At 37.6% G+C, this 19546-nt stretch overlaps 1 protein-coding gene across 1 annotated transcript in view; it reads right to left on the reverse strand.

Annotated features, from left to right (window-relative positions):
• The window catches only part of chd1l (chromodomain helicase DNA binding protein 1-like), a 37811-nt gene extending 18316 nt beyond the window's left edge, over positions 1-19495 (reverse strand). The window contains exons 1-20 of the mRNA XM_026945643.3: positions 19321-19495; positions 17962-18074; positions 16204-16310; positions 16005-16116; positions 15869-15900; positions 15694-15775; positions 14458-14620; positions 13557-13712; positions 11853-11945; positions 10550-10646; positions 9794-9867; positions 8274-8384; positions 8049-8163; positions 6675-6825; positions 5784-5958; positions 5557-5702; positions 3408-3571; positions 1582-1793; positions 200-298; positions 51-121 (exon numbers count right to left, since the gene is read on the reverse strand). Coding sequence (XP_026801444.3) covers positions 51-121; positions 200-298; positions 1582-1793; positions 3408-3571; positions 5557-5702; positions 5784-5958; positions 6675-6825; positions 8049-8163; positions 8274-8384; positions 9794-9867; positions 10550-10646; positions 11853-11945; positions 13557-13712; positions 14458-14620; positions 15694-15775; positions 15869-15900; positions 16005-16116; positions 16204-16310; positions 17962-18074; positions 19321-19414 — 2367 coding nt within the window. The 5' untranslated portion in view covers positions 19415-19495. The remainder of the gene's footprint in view (positions 1-50; positions 122-199; positions 299-1581; positions 1794-3407; positions 3572-5556; positions 5703-5783; positions 5959-6674; positions 6826-8048; positions 8164-8273; positions 8385-9793; positions 9868-10549; positions 10647-11852; positions 11946-13556; positions 13713-14457; positions 14621-15693; positions 15776-15868; positions 15901-16004; positions 16117-16203; positions 16311-17961; positions 18075-19320) is intronic.
• Positions 19496-19546: the final 51 nt, after the last annotated feature.

Below are 19546 nucleotides of genomic sequence, written 5' to 3' on the forward strand. Positions count from 1 at the left end.
GGACGGAGAGCAGAAGGTGAGAAACAGGAGCTGGTAGAGTTATGACTCACGTAGTCTCTTCCGCTCAGTCTCGACTGCTTGTCGTCAATGGAAAACAGCAGCACGTTCCCAAGGTCCAAATCTAAAACGGAGCGTCGGATGCGTTAAGCTGGAAAACTGACGGACGATCGGCTGCTGATGGATCGGGACATTTACTCACCTTCCATGTCTCCTGCCAGTTCATACTGTTTCTTCACCTCGTCGGATCGGATCTCCAGGGCTGTGAACAAGCCACCTCGTCCCCAATGTCCAGAATCATCTACGCACACGTAGAGATAGATACACACTTTAAAAAAAAAAAAAAAAATGGAACATACAGTCTCAATGGAAAAATTAACTCGCATCACATCCTCGCAAATGTTTGTTTAAAATCTATTTATATTCAAATGTATTCAAATTTATTCAAAATTAAGACTTGTGTGTGTGTAAAAACGTCCACAACAAACATCCAGCCAACATCTTAACAGGGTCTACAGAGGATAGTGTCTTTCAAATGAATAAAATTGTGTGTTTGTCTTAATAAAGCTGCAATGTGGGGCATTTTACCTAAAAGCCAATCAAAAACAAGGGGTGGAGCTAATGCAAATAGATGAATTGATCACCTGCCGTGTGACTGACCATAGCCTTGTGTGTAAATCAGTACAACTGTAGGGCAGTATTAAATTTGCAGTTCCCCAAAACGCGAAGACAAAATAAAACTATTATTTTGGGACATTAACCAGGTCGTTCCAGGTTCTTTGGAGGATTGCATCTTGCAAAATAACAATGTTTTTGCGTGTTTTCTTTAATAAATATGCAATTTTTGGTTGTATAGAAGATGAAGTCAGTGTAAATAGATTAATTTAGCACCCGCAGTGTGACCTTAAAGCTAGTATGTGTGTAAATTAGTGTGACTGGAGGGCAGGTACTAAATTTGCAGAACCTTGTTTCTGCTGTTTGAAGACAAAATAAAACAATTCACTGAATCTTAATAAAAAAAAAAAAAATAATGATGACTCAACATCACAAAATTTATGGAAGGAGTCTCCAGTGTCAGTGCTTTGTAACAGAGGTAAAGCTTCAGGACAGAGAAGTTTACACTTTGTGGTTTCTCAGTAACATGACAAGCTACGGTTTATTCTGTTATTACCTTGAAGAGAGAGAGAGAGAGAGAGAGAGAGAGAGAGAGAGTAACTACACACAGGTAAAAAGTATCACTTCATTCTGTAATAAACCAAAATTGAAATCGGTGGAATTAAACACTTCAGTACATGCTGTTATTGGAAAATAATGAACTTTGCTTCATCACACGACCCTGTTGTGGATTATTTTCCCATACCCGCACGACACCGAGTGTTTTATTTTTTTTACTTATATGATCTCGGTATAACAGTGAAACTGAGTCATGTTTTTGTCTCCAGTAGAGAACAGAATATTTGATACACCTAAACTTCAGGTTCTGCAAATTCCACTGATGATTCATCACGGGCATTGTTGCCATGACAGTACCAGTCATTTTAGCAAGGCTGTTTTTTTTTTTTTTTCTTTTTTCTTTTAACATACCCACACAGTGAACGATAATGGCGTCCTCGCGCTCAGCCTGAGGATGTGTGACATCGCCGAGTACATAACGAATCGCCGTGTCATCCGAGTCTGTCGAGTTCACGCTGCTGACGTCTCCTTCTTCTTCTTCTTCTTCATCCACATCCTCACCTTCACTATCAGCAGAGGGCAGGCACAGCGATTTATACCCACATGACGCCCACCAGGCCATCCTGACAAACACACACACACATATATATACAGACACACTGTAAAATCTGAATGATTGACATATCATGTAAATAATTTATTAGATTAGATTTAACTTGATTGTCATTGTGCAGAGTACGAGTACATAGCCAATGAAACGCGGTGTTTTCACATGTCCCAGCTTGCTAGGAAGCTGGGGTCAGAGCGCAGGGTCAGCCATGATATGGTGCCCTTAGAGCAGAGAGGGTTAAGGGCCTTGCTCAAGGGCCCAACAGTGGCAGCTTGGCAGCGCTGGGGCTCGAACCCCCGACCTTCTGATCAGTAACCCAGAGCCTTAAGCGTTCAACCCACCACTGCCGAAACTATAGCACTAGTTTTTAGTTTTCTTTAAGACAAATTTTCATGTGCACCTCAGAAAATTTTACATTAATTATCTCATGTGCATCACTTACTATCTTGTTTTCTTTCAAAAAAAAAAAAATCTTGTGAAAATGACAAATTATCTCGTGCTCATGCGATAATTATCCATTTTCACAAGTTTTTGTTTTTCCTAAAAGTAAAGGACATGATGTAATGTCTTTTTTGGTAAATATCTCATGCACACCACATATTATCTCATGTGCACCACTTACTATCTCATTTTCTTTCAAGAAAAAAAAAAATCTTGTGAAAATGACAAATTATCTCGTGCTCATGCGATAATTATCCATTTTCACAAGTTTTTGTTTTTCCTAAAAGGAAAGGACATGATGTCTTTTTAGGTAATTATCTCATGCACACCACTTATTATCTTGTGTGCACCACTTAATATCTCATTTTCTTTCACATAAAAAAAATCTTGTGAAAATGACAAATTATCTCGTGCTCATGTGATCATATTCCATTTTCACAAGTTTTTGGTTTTCCTAAAAGTAAAGGACATGATGTAATGTCTTTTTTGGTAAATATCTCATGCACACCACATATTATCTCATGTGCACCACTTACTATCTCATTTTCTTTCAAGAAAAAAAAAATCTTGTGAAAATGACAAATTATCTCGTGCTCATGCGATAATTATCCATTTTCACAAGTTTTTGTTTTTCCTAAAAGTAAAGGACATGATGTCTTTTTAGGTAATTATCTCACGCACACCATTTATTATCTTGTGTGCACCACTTAATATCTCGTCTTCTTTCACACAAAAAAAAAATCTTGTAAAAATGACAAATTATCTCGTGCTCATGTGATCATATTCCATTTTCACAAGTTTTTGTTTTTCCTTCACAAAAAAAAAATTGTGAAAATGACAAATTATCTCGTGCTCATGTGATAATTTTCCATTTTCACTAGATTTTTTTTTGTATTTAGTATTTTTTTTTGGCAAAGGTCCCTCTGTACTTCACGATATCAATAATAATGATAATAATAAGAATGATAATAAGGATCAACATATGTGGAAGAGGACAAAAAAAGCAAATAAACACAAATAAAAACCAAGCTTCCTATTCAGGCAACAATGGATTTAAATGGATAAACAAAATTTATCTCAAACCTAACTATATATATTATTTACAATAACCACCAGGCACTTGAGAGGGAAAAAAAAAAAAGCTGCTGCGTTGTTTTACTGAAGTACGTCCTTAAACAATTCTTACTTCTTCTTGTATTTTTGCTCCTCGCGCTGTCTCTTCTTCTCTTCCTGCAGCTTGGCTCTTTTAGCAGCAGCTTCCTGCCTCTTCTGACGCCTCTCTTCCAGCTCGGACTCCGTCAGAGGCCTCTTTATTCTCGATGGCGTTGCTAAATGTCCAGAGAATAAAACCTACAGGGCAATAAATTTAAAGTAAAACGACTTCCTGTCCTATTCGTCTACAAGTCTGGAGCACAGCTACATTACTGTACACAAATCAGACCAAACTCTGTTTCAACTTACTCCATTGTGGTTGGAATGTTTTACACACCATTTTTCAAAAAGGTTTCTGCATATTATACGGTTAATTGCAAAAGTTTGTACCCCTCCCCATGGTTTTTGAATGGAGAAAAGGGAATATGTATCTCCAAATTTTCATTTATCTGAAATATCATAGAATTCCAGAAATTAAATATATAATTTTGGGTGCATCCTGCAATTAGTCAACAATCCAAAACGTAGAGTAAAATGAAACAATATCACTAATTTTGGTTAAAAAATACAAACAGTATATTTAACAAAAAAAGTCCACACACTCCTATTCAAACTGTAGATTTTTTTGATGTAAAAAATTAAACCAAAATAAAAATTAAACCACAAAATTCAAGTGAAAAACAATGTTTTAGGGGGGGAAAAAAAAAAAGCTTACAATAACCTGGTTGCATAAGTATGTGAACCCATTTATATCAAGGCACATGACTGTACTCAGGATGAACCAATCACATTCAAACTCAAAAGTAATTACACCCGTCAACAATGAAGTGATTCTGATCAACCCCAAATAAAGATCAGCTCTTTCTGTAAGATTTTCTTGACATCCACTTGGTTTCATCTGACTGCCGACGCCATGGTCCACAAAGAGTTTACAAAGCATGTATGCGGTCTCACTGTCAAAATTTATCAATCAAGAGAGGGGTAGAAAAGAATTTCCAAAACATTAGATCAATGTGAAGGCCATCAACAACAAGTGGATAAAACGGGGCACCCCAACGAGGTTACCAAGAACAGGACGTCCCTGCAAAATTGATGAAAGGACGAGAAGAAAACTATCATCATACAGACAGTGAAGCATGGTGGTGGCAGCATCATGCTATGGAACTGCTTAGACCACATAAAGGGAATCAAGGATAGCTCCAAATACTAATCTATTTTGCCACAAAAACCTGCAGGCCCCTGTAACCCAGCTGAAAAGGAAGAGAAAAATCTTCTTCCAGCACAATAACGACCCAAAGCACAAATCCAAGTCAAAAAAACAACAGCTTCAGATGAAAAAGTTCAACGTTTTGGAATGGTCCGGTCAGAGCCCAGATCTACATCCTATTGAAAAGCCAGTGGAATGACTTGAAGAGGGCTGTGCACAGGAGATCTGCTCGCAAATTTGATAGATCTGGAGAATTTTTGTAAGGAAGAGTGGAATAAAATTGCCGAATGAAGATGCGCTAAACTGGTAGACTCTTGTGCAAAGACACTGAGTGATGTATTACAAGCAAAAGGTGCTTTAACAAAGTATTGGTCAAGGGGTGTGCATACTTATGCAATCAGGTAATTGCAAGTTTTGTTTTCTACCCCCTCCTAAAATGTTTCTATATGTTTTTCACTTGAATTCTGCTGTTTATGACATTAAAGGTGGAAAAAGTTCTGACATGATTCATCTTGGTTTCATTTTTCTTTAGAGCAAAAAGCTTCCATTTTAACAGGGGCGTGTAGACTTTTTATATCTACTCTACCTGTTATAGATAAGTAGCTGTTATAAGAAGTTTATACTGAATTAATCTCTTTAACTCATCTTCATGCAGGAAAAATCTGCAAAAGGGACACAGAATTACAAATGGCTACTGTTCACTATATATGCTCACTACATAGGGCATAACGTTTACCCTATTTAGTGCACTTCGTGCCTGAGAGAGCAGTGTTTGAGATTGAGTTTGAGATTCAGCTTTAAGACGTATTTTGTTGGTTTTTATATTTTAAAAAAAAAAAATTATCATTAAAAATAAAACATTATAATAACAACACGGATTTATTCAGACCTCAGAGATCATGTTTAGATATAAATGTGTTTGACAGACGTTTTCCTCTTTGAATATGTGTATATTTTTATAGATGAAATGTCTCACTCCGGCTTTGTGGCGGAGACTGGGTCCTTCTTTCCCAGCGTCCTCCAGGGCAGCTGATTGCTCCTCCAGCATGAGCTCGAACCTTTTCTCGTCCTCCGTGCTCGGGATTTTGGAGTAGTCCTTCCCCTCAAAGTAGTACATATGACCTGGAGAGAAAGTAAAATCGTTAAGGAGCTCGTTACGGAGGTGTATAAATGACCTCAGTCAGGAGAGCTGCTGTATCCTACTCTGTCTCTCCTCTTCTTCATCCTCCTCTTCCTCAGCAGGCCCGACCTGCTCCTCGTCCATCAGCCACTGGCCGTCTCGGGACTGTCCCAGGATCTGCCGAAGGTCCACGTGCTGAACCGAGCTCTCGTCTGATGACAGCAGTTTGTGGACTCCAAACTTCAGGATCTCACTCAACTGCACACACACAAGCACACACACACACACACAGCTCAGATAAAATACTCACATCACCAGGTGACAGAAGACATAAAGAAAGAAGAGTGAAAGAAAGGAAGACATGAAAGAAAGAAAACAGGAAAAGTAGAAAGGTGAAAGAAAGGAAGAAGTAAAACAAATGAAGTGAAAGAAAGAAAGAAAGAAAGAATGAAAGAAGATATAAGAAAGGTAGAAGGGTGAAAAAAAGCAAGAAGTGAAACAAAGGAGGAAGTAAAAGAGCAAAAGAAAGAAAGAAAGAAAGAAAGAAAGAGACAGGAAAGGTAGACAGGTGAAACAAAGGAAGAAAGACAGAAAACAGGAAAAGTAGAAGGGTGAAACAAGGAAGACATGAAAGAAAGAAAGAAAGATTTTAAAATATTTGGAGATTTGAGAAAAAGGTTAAAGCAGATATTAGTGTCATTTGCTACACTATACTCAGCTGTTTATACCTTTAGTAGTGAGCATATATAGTGAATCAGAACCAACAAAGATTATTGTCTTATATATTATTACGTACTATAGGAATGATATGATTAAATACTTAAGTGCAATTATTTTATGATAAAACTAACCCTCAGTTGAAGTATTATGATCATGACAGAGCTCCAACATGGAAGTATGTAAGGAGTGAAATATGAGAGAAAATGCAGGAAGCGCAGACAGGAGGAGTGAAGCGGTGGAGGTGAAAGGCGTACCTGTAGTTGAGCAGCAGCCTGACTGTTCTCCAGCAGAGAGAATCGTCCCTCCTCGATCACGGTGTTGGTGAGCTGCAGTTTGGATACGGCGCGGGAGTAAATGATCTCCTCCACCGTGTCCCTCCCCAGCAGCCGGATCACTTTCACTGCCCTGTCCACATCGCAGCCACCAAAACAGAGGAATACTCAATACTCAAATACTCCAAATGCTCAAATACTCAAATACTCCAAATGCTCAAATACTCCAAATGCTCAAATACTCCACATGCTCAAATACTCCACATGCTCAAATACTCCACATACTCAAATACTCCACATACTCAAACACTCAAATATTCCACATACTCAAATACTCTAATACTCCAAATGCTCAAATACTCAAATATTCCAAATACTCCAAATACTCAAATACTCCACATACTCAAATACTCCACATACTCAATACTCAAATACTCCAAATGCTCAAATATTCCACATACTCAAATGCTCAAATATTCCACATACTCAAATACTCAAATATTCCAAATACTCAAATACTCCACATACTCAAATATTCCAAATACTCAAATATTCCACATACTCAAATGCTCAAATACTCCAAATGCTCAAATACTCAAAATACTCCATATACCTCAAATACTCCATATACCTCAAATACTCCATATACCTCAAATACTCCATATACCTCAAATACTCCATATACCTCAAATACTCTGACTTCCAGCCTGAATCTCGTCCTGGTTTCTTTATTCTAAACTGCATTAGGTGCAGGTAAGATATAAAACAGAACATTTATATACGGAAATGTTATCCGAATTATCCGAATGTGAACTGAATTAGGAAATTCCTTTTCCTAAATGTCTAGAATAAATTTAAAAAACTGGGAACGACAAATATCCAAATAGTCTTTGAGCCTAACAAAGAAATTCTGAATCATCTCAATCTAAAATAAGCACTTTTCTAAGGAATAACACACTCCCTGTTGTGCTGTTATAGGAAAATAATCAACGATGAGGTGGTCTAATAAAGCGGAGTTACTGTTACCACACCGTAGTTGATTATTTTCCTAAAACACCACATCCTAAAGCACTGTTTTGTGTTAATAACATGTTTTATTATACTTTTTTCTTTTTACACCACAGCGCTGTTAAATTCTCGATTCTGATTGGTCAGAAGGTGGTGATTCATTTATAATACGTTATCGTTTCTATGGTAACAGCTCATTCACGGGGACCTGTAATCGTCGAGATGGTTGATGTAAGTTTTCTGTAATGCGACGTTTATTTAGTGTTTATGGAAGGAGTCTCCAGTTTCGGCGCTTTGTAACAGTCAGAGGTGAAGAGATTTTATGGTCGTGTTGTTCCTCTGCGCTACCTCGTCTGTCCGATCCGGTGAGCTCGAGCTGCCGCTTGCAGGTCGTTCTGCGGATTAAAATCGCTGTCCAAGAAGATTACAGTGTCGGCTGCTATCAGGTTCAAACCAACCCCGCCTACACAACACACACACACACGCAGGATTCTAGGTAAATCAGGACAACGTGATCCAGCTCTCTGTATTTCTTTATTTTTTTTTTTTAAAGACGCTTTACTATAAACCCACCAGCTTTGGTGCTGAGCAGGAAGATGAAGACGTCTTTGTTGTTGAAGTTCTTGATGGCGAGATGGCGCTCTTCTCCTCGCACCGAGCCATCCAGACGCTCATAGCTGTAACCTGAGAGACGTCAAGAGAGCATTCTTTGTGTGCACACACAAACGACAAAAAATAGAAGAAGACAGGATGTGATTTTAAACCACAGCTACTTTTCTAGATCACAGAGCTTGATAACAACATGAGCATGCAGCCTGCAGTGGTATAAATGTGCCACGTTATGCAACAATACACAATCTAGGTAAAACCACATACTGACTCTTCATTTATGTTTTGAAGCTAATGTGCAAAAAAAAAAAGGTGCAAACAAAGATAAAGGTAAACAAAGATATCAATATTTTTTTCCTATGAGCTTTCTCAAGACTTTTTTATTTTTAACAGACGTTTGTCTTGCTGATTGTCATTACCACCCTGATGTTGACTGTTTTCCAACAAGAGCACACGTTTTTTTTTTCCTCTTGTACCGCAGCACTTTGCAAAAGCTAACAACTTTTATTTAGAACAATATGCTGTGGAACATATGCAAAACAAGTTCCTGTTATCACTTAGGGTTTAGCACCGATACACACTTTCTTTTTTTAACTCTCTTCAAGTTAAGAAGACAAAAAAAAAAAAAAAACCACTGATTTGTCGTGTTACTGAGAAATCAGAAAGCGTAAACTCTTCTGTCCTGATGTCAGAAAACAAATGCACTTCCTTCAGATTTTAAAGAAAAACGCAAAATGCTTCTCTATTCACTGATGAAGGCAGCAGCAAGCTCATGAATATTAATGAGGAGTGAGAAAGGTCTCAGTGAAAAGAGACAGGAAAAGGCTGGACAATATTTTATTTAAAAAAGTATAAGTTACTAATGAATATTTAAATACTGCTTCATGAATATTAATTAACAGTGGGCGGGTTTCAGTGAAAAGAGACAGAAAAAGACTGTATAATAATTGATTAAAAAGTATAAGTTATTAATGAATACTAAAATACTGCTTCATGAATATTAATTAGCAGGGGGCGGGTCTCAGTGAAGAGAGACAGAAAAAGGCTGTACAACATTTTATTTAAAAAAAAAGTATAAGTTACTAATGAATATTAAAATACTGCTTCGTGAATATTAATTAGCAGGGGGCGGGTTTCAGTGAAAAGAGACAGTAAAAGACAGTACAATAACTGATTAAAAAGTACAAGTTATTAATGAATATTGAAATACTGCATCATGAATATTAATTAGCAGGGGGCGGGTCTCTGAAAAGAGAGAAAAAGGCTGGACAATATTTTATTTAAAAAGTATAAGTTACTAATGAATATTGAAATACTGCTTCATGAATATTAATTAGCAGTGGGCGGGTCTCTGAAAAGAGACAGAAAGAGACTGTACAATAATGAATTTGTGAATTTCGGGTGTTCAGAGACGGTGTGAGAGAGTATCGGTGTATTGTCGTATGCTGTGGTTAAGTGTGTGTGTGTGTGTGTGTGTGTGTTACCTCTGTACTCCAGGTAGTCCTGCATAATGTCCAACATCCTGGACATTTGAGAGAACAGGAGAACCCGGTGACCCCTGAATTCAAACATACACAAATTTTGTGCTTTTGCATTTCTGGCCTTCTGTCACCTGTCACATGTTTAACACACAAACCCTGATATGAAGAATGTTGCTATACGGACTTTTATGGAGATTTTAAGGATTTTTAATCCTAGTTTCTTCTAAATCCAGCCAGAACCTCTGATATCTGGCTTGTCTATCCCTAGACAGCACTTCTCTTTCATTGTGCTCGTATTGTGCGTTTTTCTTCATGATAAATAAAAGTACACAATGTTGCTAGAGTTCATCCTCTCACTCGCAGACTGGTGGCTATTGTGCGTTAGCAAGAGGACGAACTACAGCTATTGTGAATTCAATCAAGTGCATTCCTTGTGCTGAATATTACGTTTAAGATGTTGTGGAAGCGTGCGTGTCTCAGTGCTCGCTGAACTGAACTGCTCTCACATGCGACAGTTTCATATTCATGAATATCTTTGTGTGCATGCAATTTAAACACCATAAAGATGCTTCATGAACATAATAATGTACTATGTGATGTAAGCCTAGTGCATCTCATAGCATCAGGTGTTTTTTTACGAGTACGAGTAAATGAGCACGGTAGCGGACGGATAGCCGATACTATGCATCCCTACAGTAAAGAATTACTGTTTTAATGGTTAATAGAAAGTGTTTTGAACATTAAATGAGAAAGATTTACTCTTCCAGCAGGTAGGCAAGCATAGAGTCGAGCAGAGAGAGCTTCCCACTCGCCTCCACCAAGTGTTCCCCAATCTCAAACGGCTCCGGCTCCACACCTGATACAGACGGACAGACACAGAGAGAGAGAGAGAGAGAGAGAGAGAGAGAGAGACTTAGAATTTAGACAATCCTTTATCTTAACCATTCATGATGTTTCCACCATAGCATTTTTTTAAATATCTACTTAAATAAATAGATAAACATACAATTAGATAGATAGATAGATAGATAGATAGATAGATAGATAGATAGATGTAAACATGTACTGATCAAAACATAATAATAAGCTGGTTTAAAAAGTCAGTTAAAACCTTTTCTTTTAACTTTTCATTCAAACTCCAGTGCAAAAACAAAATGATCTTTTGAAACAGAACACGCTGCTTCCCTGTCACACGAGAGAGAGACAGAGAGAGAGAGCGAGAGAGAGAGAGAGGGAGAGCATGAGCAAGAGAGAGGGGGGGGAGAGAGATAGCAAGAGAGAAGGAGAGAGTGAGAGAGAGAGAGAGAGAGAAAGAGAGAGAGAGAGGGAGAGCAAGAGAGGGGGGGAGAGAGACAGCAAAGAGAAGGAGAGAGAGAGAGAGAGAGGGAGAGCAAGAGAGGGGGGGGAGAGAGACAGCAAGAGAGAAGGAGAGAGAGAGAGAGAGAGAGAGAGAGAGGGAGAGCAAGAGAGGGGGGGGAGAGAGACAGCAAAGAGAAGGAGAGAGAGCGAGAGCAAGAGATAGAGAGAGGGAGGGAGGGAGAGCAAGAGAGAGAGAGAGAGAGAGAGAGAGAGAGATAGTATTAGATATTAAACCAGCAAAAAAAAAAAAAAGTGGTTTGTTAGTGCCCTCTGCTGCCCATAAGGTGAATTACAATTGCATTAACAGCTGGCCTTTGTTATTTAATAAAAAGGGGCGGAGCTGAGCAGCATAGCTCATACTGAGGGCGGGGCTAACACTTTAAAGCCAGGAAAATATTAGCAGAAGCTTGAAAGAAAGAAACTAGTGATGTTGAGAATGACTGTTTTCCTAATCTGTCTTTACAATCAGCTTCAAAATTATTGGTCCCCTGTTAGAGGCGGGTTAAACTTTTACTTCATAAAGCTAGACATTTAAAATATTAGTTATTGCATACTTCATTTATTTTCCCTATTCAGTACAGGTGTCAGTCATCATGAAATTGACTGTAAACATTATCATTATGATCAATAACAGGCTTCAAGTATATAAGAAAAGAAAAGAATTAAAAGCATTAAAGCATTTAAGAGCGAAGTTGGTCATTACCGTCGAACAGGTAGGGGTGGTTCACACACTTCCTCAGCTGCATCAGAATATTCAGGAGCTGGTTCTTATTGCCCTGATTGCTCCTAAACACAGCTGAAATTCAGACAGTCATGTAAAATTATTTCAAATTCATGTCATTTATAAGCATGTACCATACGTTCATTTCATCTCAGAGTGCTTTTAAATAGGGCTGCAAGCACTAATCAACAAAATTGTACATAATATTATATTCAATATAATATAATATTCCATAATAAAAATATCTGGTCATGGATTTTTTTTTATTCATAAATGCTACATCGTTTAATTTTATTAAAGTGAGCAATATATATTTTATATACAGTTGAGGTCAAAAGTTTACATCCCCCTTTCAGAATCTGCAAAATGTTTATTATTTTACCAAAATAAGAGGGATCATACAAAATGTATGTTATTCTTTATTTAGTGCTGACCTGAATAAGATATTTCACATAAAAGATGTTTACATAACATCATAAATAATAGCTGAATTTATAAAAATGACCCCGTTCAAAAGTTTACATTCCCTTGATTCTTAATACTGTGTTGTTACCTGAATGATCCTTTTTTGAATTTGAAGATCAGGGTAAATTTAACTGATTTTGTCTTCTGGGAAACATGTAACTATCTTCTGTAGCCTCTGAAGGGCAGTACTAAGTGAAAAAATACGATATTTAGTATTCTGTTCAAAAGTTTTCACCCCCCGGCTCTTAATGCATGGTTTTTCCTTCTGGAGCATCAGTGAGCGTTTGAACCTTCTGTAATAGTTGCATACGAGTCCCTCAGTTGTCCTCAGTGTGAAAAGATGGACCTCAAAATCATACAGTCATTGTTGGAAAGGGTTCAAATACACAAAAAATGCTGGAAAACCAAACAATTTGTGGGACCTGAAGGATTTTTCTGAAGAACAGCAGGCAGTTTAACTGTTCAGGACAAACAAGGGACTCATGAACAACTATCAGTAAACAAAAAAACACAGCTGTGGATCATTCAGGTAACAACACAGTATTAAGAATAAAGGGGATGTAAACTTTTGGAAGGGGTCATTTTTATAAATTCAACTATTATTTTCTCTTGTGGACTACATGTAAACATCTTTTATGTGAAATATCTTATTCAGGTCAGCACTAAATAAACAATAACATGCATTTTGTATGATCGCTCTTATTTTGGTAAAATAATAAACATTTTGCAGATTCTGAAAGGGGGATGTAAACTTTTGACCTCAACTGTATGTTGTATATATAATGAGTCAATTCCCTGATTCCCAGATTCCAGGCAGCGATTCCACAATGATTCACCTCACACAAGAAACTTGACTGTCTCATTTATCAGTCGTGTGTATGTACAGTTTTACTCAGTTCTAGTTATGATTTATCAAGTTCTTCTTGTGCATGAGGATGTGTGCGCATATTTATGCACACTCCTGACCATGCGTATGCAGAAGTGTACCTTAGTGGTAGAAGAGTGTAATTGTGAGTAAAGCAGACAGGTGACACTCAGGTTTGAGGAATTCAGGCTGTCTCTCAGTTAATGTGGTGTGTTTGTGGTGTATCGTTCAGCTTCTTGAATGCTGTCACCAAGTGGACTTTGGGACTTTGACTTCGGCAAGATGGTATTGGAGATGGCTGGCTTATTTTATTTCTTTTTGCGCCTTTTTTCTGTGTGTATGTGGGCGTGTCTTACCCCGGTCCTTCATCAGAATGGCTTTGTAGTACTTCTTTTGGAGAGCAGACATCCCGTGATACACCACCACCTCCGCTTTCTTCGGCAGTTCTGCCTCCACCTCGGCCTTCACCCTGCGCAGCAAGAAGGGCTGGAGAACCTGGTGGAGCTCCTCAGCTGCACACACAGTCAATAAGCAAGGAATAAATTTTTCTGTCATGCTGTAATAGGAAAATGATCAATAATGGATTAGTGTAATGAAGCGAAGTTACTGTTACCACCATGGAGTTGATTATTTTCCTATAACAGCATGTCCTGAAATGTTTTATTCTTCTTATACCAAAGAAATTTGTCAATAATTAAACATATTTTTTTATTAACAAACAACATGTCATACTTTTTATCCTTTTATAGTAGCATTTAATGTGATGTGGAACATCCAGTAAACAAGTAAGTTCCTGTTCTCGCTTACGTTATAGCAGCTATAAACGGTCGTTCTTTCACCAGTCTCTTTTTTCCCCTCACTTTCTTTAAGTTAATAACAAAAAAAAAAACAAACAAAAACAAAAACACAGCTTGTCACCAGAAAGCTCCTCTGTCCTGAAGATTTTGGAAAACTTAAGTTACAGCTTTACTTCTAACTGTTACAAAGAACTGACACTGGAGACTCCTTCCATAAATGTTAAGCAAATATTACCTTACAGAAAACTTCACCATATGAAATTATAGATATTGTATTACTTCATTTAAAACAGATGTATAGTATATTAACTCACTTAATTTGACTTACTCTGATTAAAAACGTATACATTTAACACACACACACACAATATATATACTATATTATGCGATTATCAGAAATTCATCACCAGTTCTTTTTTTTTTTTTCAAGATAAACAATGTTTGGACGATGGTGTAATACCTTTTGAGCTTCGGGTCTGTACATCTGCATACGCGTTAACAAACTCTGTCGTAGCGTCGGGTGGGAAAACACCAGGCTGGATGAAGGTGAGGAGCGAGTAGACCTCCTGCAGATTATTCTGGATGGGAGTTCCGGTTAGCAAAAGCCTGAAGCCCACAGAGAACTGAGAACAGAAGGGGGAAAAAGTGGAAAAAACTCAAACAAGCGACTGGAGTCTTGAAACACATGTCGTGTAAAATGTAATGAAGAAACCAGCAAAAAAAGAAAAGAAAAAAAAAAAAAACATCTTTACGCCGACAAGGCGCTGCACCACAAACCAACGCAAAAATAATTTGGACTGTAAATGTTTCCATATAAAAAGACTTGATTATATTTTTGGTTAGGGTGGATTTTTATTATATTTATACTCTATACTTTATTATTTGGAGTGTAAGTGATTTTTGTGTGAGGTTGCTGAGGTTTTGTGTAAGTTGTGTTTTTAGCTATGTATTTGTTCCAGTATTTTAGAAGCACTTCAGTTAAAAACAAAACAAAAAAAAAAAACATTTTAAAGGTTAGTGGTTTTTAAAGAAAAGAATATCGGATGGGTATCACTATCTGCTGATACTCGAAGTTTCTGTATTTCTGTAGTTTCGGTATTGGAAAAGAAAATGAGTGTTATCGCACCATCTCTAGTAACACTTTAAACTTTAGTAAAAAAGAGAAGTAAACTTGCACCTCATAGATGCAAGTCCACCATAAACCACTATGCATAGTGTAGAAAGCCATTTGAGATTCATAACACTCAGAAGATTAAAGTATTGGCACCCTCGACGATTATGCATAAGGGCACAAGGTAGTGTATACAGCTCCATTATAAAGTACTGTATTATACCCTATGTAGGGTGCAACAAACTGATTATTTATTATTTATTATTTATTTCTGTTATTATTGTACTGCTGTAGACTGCCTAAGCCTCACAAAAAGCATTTCAATGTACACTGTCACTGACACTTGTATATATGACAAATAAACTTGAAACTTGAACTTGAAACTTGACTAAGAAGCCATTTTGAAGAAGACATTGAAGAAGAAAAACATCACTAAAGGTGAAGCAACTTTCAAAACAAACCTGAAGCATTAACTCATGGGATTAAATTGTGATGTCGCATTTTAAATCCTCCAAAATAAGCAGATTAGGAAAGAGAAAAATACTGACACGCAGTCACTACACTCCTACGCTCTTTCCCGCTCACCTCTGTAAGGGTTTGGTGAAGCATAGAGTTTTCGTTCTTCAGCCGTTGAGCCTCGTCCACAACCAAAATCTTCCATTTCCACCTGCGAGAAGTAACGTTAATGAATTACACAACACAACAGATTTTAGATTTATTTATTTATATTCACAAATAATTAAAAAAAAAAAAAAATCACCTTTTTAATGCTGATGCATCTTTAAGGCATACCTAGGAAAAAAAGAAGAGGAGAATAATGTAGTTATAATCGAAATATTGATTATGCAGAAAAAAAAAAAACAGGATCCATCCCGTCATCCAGCTCGTATCCTGACCTCGTAGTTAGTCAGCAAGACGTGGAAAGGTTTGTCCTCCATTTTTCTTTGCAGCTCGGCTCTTTCTTTTTTATCACCACTGTAACACACCACACACAGACTGGGGCAGACACTGACGCAGGACGGAAAATAGGAAGAAAATCAGATACTTTAATAATAATTCATTAAAAAATAAATCTAGCAGGAATAAATGTTTTACCGCTTTAACTCTATTTTCCAGTTGTCCAGAACCGACAGAGGACAGAGCACCAGAAAGGGGCCCTTCATGCGGAGATGTCCTTGAGCGTACAGCAGTAAACAGATGGCCTGCGGAAGAGGAGAACATGACTGATATACACACAAAATCATTTAAGCGCAGCGTCCTGACACGATAAACAATCAGGAACATTTCCTTCATGTTTAAGTAAGAAATGGGGGTGTGCTGTAATAGGAAAATAATCAGCGGTGAAGTAGTGTGATGAAGCATTGAAGTGAGTTACTGTTACCATCCTGAAGTTGATGATTTTCCGCTAACATTCTCTAACTTTCCCTAGCATTTGCTATGTGATCTAAGATGATTTACATTAGCTTTCCCTAGCTAATCTGAGGTAATTTACATTAGCTTTCCCTAGCTAATCTGAGGTAATCTACATTAGCTTTCCCTAGCTAATCTGAGGTAATCTACATTAGCTTTCCCTAGCTAATCTGAGGTAATCTACATTAGCTTTCCCTAGCTAATCTGAGGTAATCTACATTAGCTTTCCCTAGCTAGTCTGAGGTAATCTACATTAGCTTTCCCTAGCTAATCTGAGGTAATTTACATTAGCTTTCCCTAGCTAATCTGAGGTAATGTAGGTGTGTATTTGCTAGCTTGTCTGAGGTATTTTACATTATTGTTTCCTATCTAGCCTGACATAACTTACCTTCGCAATCCCTAGCTAGTCTGAGGTCATTTAACTTAACTTTTACTAGTTAGTCTGAGGTAATTTACGCTAGCATTTGCTATGAGCCAGTCTGATGTCATTTAACTTAACTTTGACTAGCTAGTATAAGGTAACTGACATTAGCATTCCCCATCTACCTTGGCTTTCCCTAGCTAGCATGAAGTAATTTACCTTAGCTTTCCCTAGTTAGTCTGAGGTAATTTAACTTAGCTTTCACTAGCTAGTCTGAGGTAATGTAGATTTACATTTACTAGCTTGTCTAAGGTAATTTACCTTAGTTTTTTCTAGCTAATCTGGGGTCTTTTAACTTAGCTTTCACTACCTAGTCTAAGGAAATTTAGGTTTTCATTTGATAGCTGGCCTTTAGCATTGTTTATGTAGTCAGAGTTACACTTTATGTTAGCATCTGCTAGTTTAAGGTAATGTAGGTTAGTACTCACTACTTATTTTAAAGTAATTTGCATTAGCATTCATTAACTAGTCTGAGGTAATTTATGTTAGCTTTCGCTAGCTAGTTGGAGGGCATTCACATTTGTATTTGTTAGCTGTAACTTGCTAACTAGTCTGGGGTAATGTAGGCTAGCTTTCGTTTACTAACTACTCTTTTAATATAGATTATACAGCATAAATTTAGAAGAAAAAATTAGGGTAATTTGGTTAATTAAATGTTAATAAAATGAAACAGCTACGTGGGAGGAGTATGTAGAGTAATGTAATTATTAATGTTAATAAAATGAAACAGAGCTACATGAGAGCAGTATGTAGAGTAATGCAATTCTCAGAGACCAGCGCCACTAAAGCGCTCAGTGTTTGCTGGGCTCAGGTGTGCTGGAAGCTGAGTTGGAGTAAAAATGTGCACCGTCTGACCCCGATCTCTGCGTGTCTCATCTATTCTGGTCTTTGGAACTGCGTTACATAAGACAAGTCTGAGCCTCGATGCCCTGCGTGTCTACAGGCTCTCAATTACAGCAAATAACACAACCCTGTGGATGCTGGAGAGAAGTTACTGTTATAAAACCATCTGAATTACTGACCTGACAGGTTTTACCCAAACCCATTTCATCCCCCAGGATGCAGCCATCCAGAGTCTTCAAACACTGAGTGAGCCATCGCACGCCGTCCAGCTGGTACGACCTCAGCTCAATTCCTGCTCGAAACAATACACACAGTAATAATAATAAAAACAATAATAATAATAATAATAATAATAATAATAATAATAAGTAAGAAGTAAAACACTTTAGTGAAGAGATTCATTCCTCTTCTATCGCAGCAATCTGCCAACAATTTTTAATTCCATGTTGTACATTTTATCCATTTATGGGTACATTTAATGTTGTAGAACAAGTTAGTTCCTGTTCTCACTTACGTTATAGCAGCTATAAACAGTCGTTCCTTCACCAACCTCTCTTTCAGTTCTCCAAAGCCAACAGGACATTAATAAACTGATTAAAAATATGTCTTGATATTTACCAAAGAAAGAAAATTTTAAATGGTGAAGTTCATTTAACATATAGGAAGGAAGGAGTCTCCAGTGTCAGAAGTAAAGCTGAAAATTTAGGCTTTCCGACATCTCCAAGACAGGCGTTTTGCGGATTCTCTGCAACATGACAATCTTCGTTTTTTTCATCTTATGATCTTCAAAATGAATCATCAGCAAACTGACACTTTGGGACATGCTGGTATTGGAAAATAATCAACACTGAGGTGGTAACAGTAACTCTGCTTCATCACACCACCCTGTCGGTGATTATTTTCCTATAACAGCATGAGACAGTGTGTTTCACTTCTTATTTAATGATATGGAGTTGTGCCAAACGATGTGTTAAGATGTGATCATTACCATTGGCATTGAACTGCTGCGGTATAAGAGGAATAAAACACAAGTTTCAGGATGGGCCATCATGGGAAAATAATCATATCTAGGCTGCTAACAGTAACTCTGTTTCATCACACCACTCCGTCGTTGATTATTTTCCTATAACAGTAGTTTTTTTCCCCCAAGATTAGGTCTCTGATGGTTAGATGGGTTTGACATTTTAATTATTATTATTATTTTGAACTCATTGAGCCCCCCCCCCAACAAATTCCCGCCCATGTTCAAGAAGCTCCGCCCCCCCAGGATCTACGGTGGCCCGTAGAGTGTTTATAAAATGACTGACAGTCGGCTCATCCAAACACAAATAAATATTCCGGACCGGAAGTCAGTTTTCCAAACAAGTTTTATCATGTTGGGCTTCGACCTATAATTTAACCCTAACAATAACTTTATATTTAGTTCAATGTTAATAAATCTGCGATTTGCTGAGACAATGTTATTGTTGCTATGCAACTCGTAAAGTGCGCTAAATGAACAGAATATGGCTATTTTTCTGTTTCTATAACTCACACACCTGTTAGTCCGCATTTCTGCAGGTCTCTCTGTGACAGTTCTGACTTTTCTTTCTCCCCTATATCCCGCTGAACCGCTCGGAGAAACCTCGACATTTTCTAAAGTGTTTCTGCTTCCTTAATGCGCGCCATAAGCCATGAGCGACTTTACTTCCGCATGTGGGCGTGGCCAAGCAGAAACGGACCAATCATCACGCTGGGTTGTGCTTTGATAACCGGCTGTGTGAT

Source organism: Pangasianodon hypophthalmus, chromosome 2, assembly GCF_027358585.1.
Source record: "Pangasianodon hypophthalmus isolate fPanHyp1 chromosome 2, fPanHyp1.pri, whole genome shotgun sequence".
In the NCBI taxonomy this organism is placed as follows: Eukaryota; Metazoa; Chordata; class Actinopteri; order Siluriformes; family Pangasiidae; genus Pangasianodon; species Pangasianodon hypophthalmus.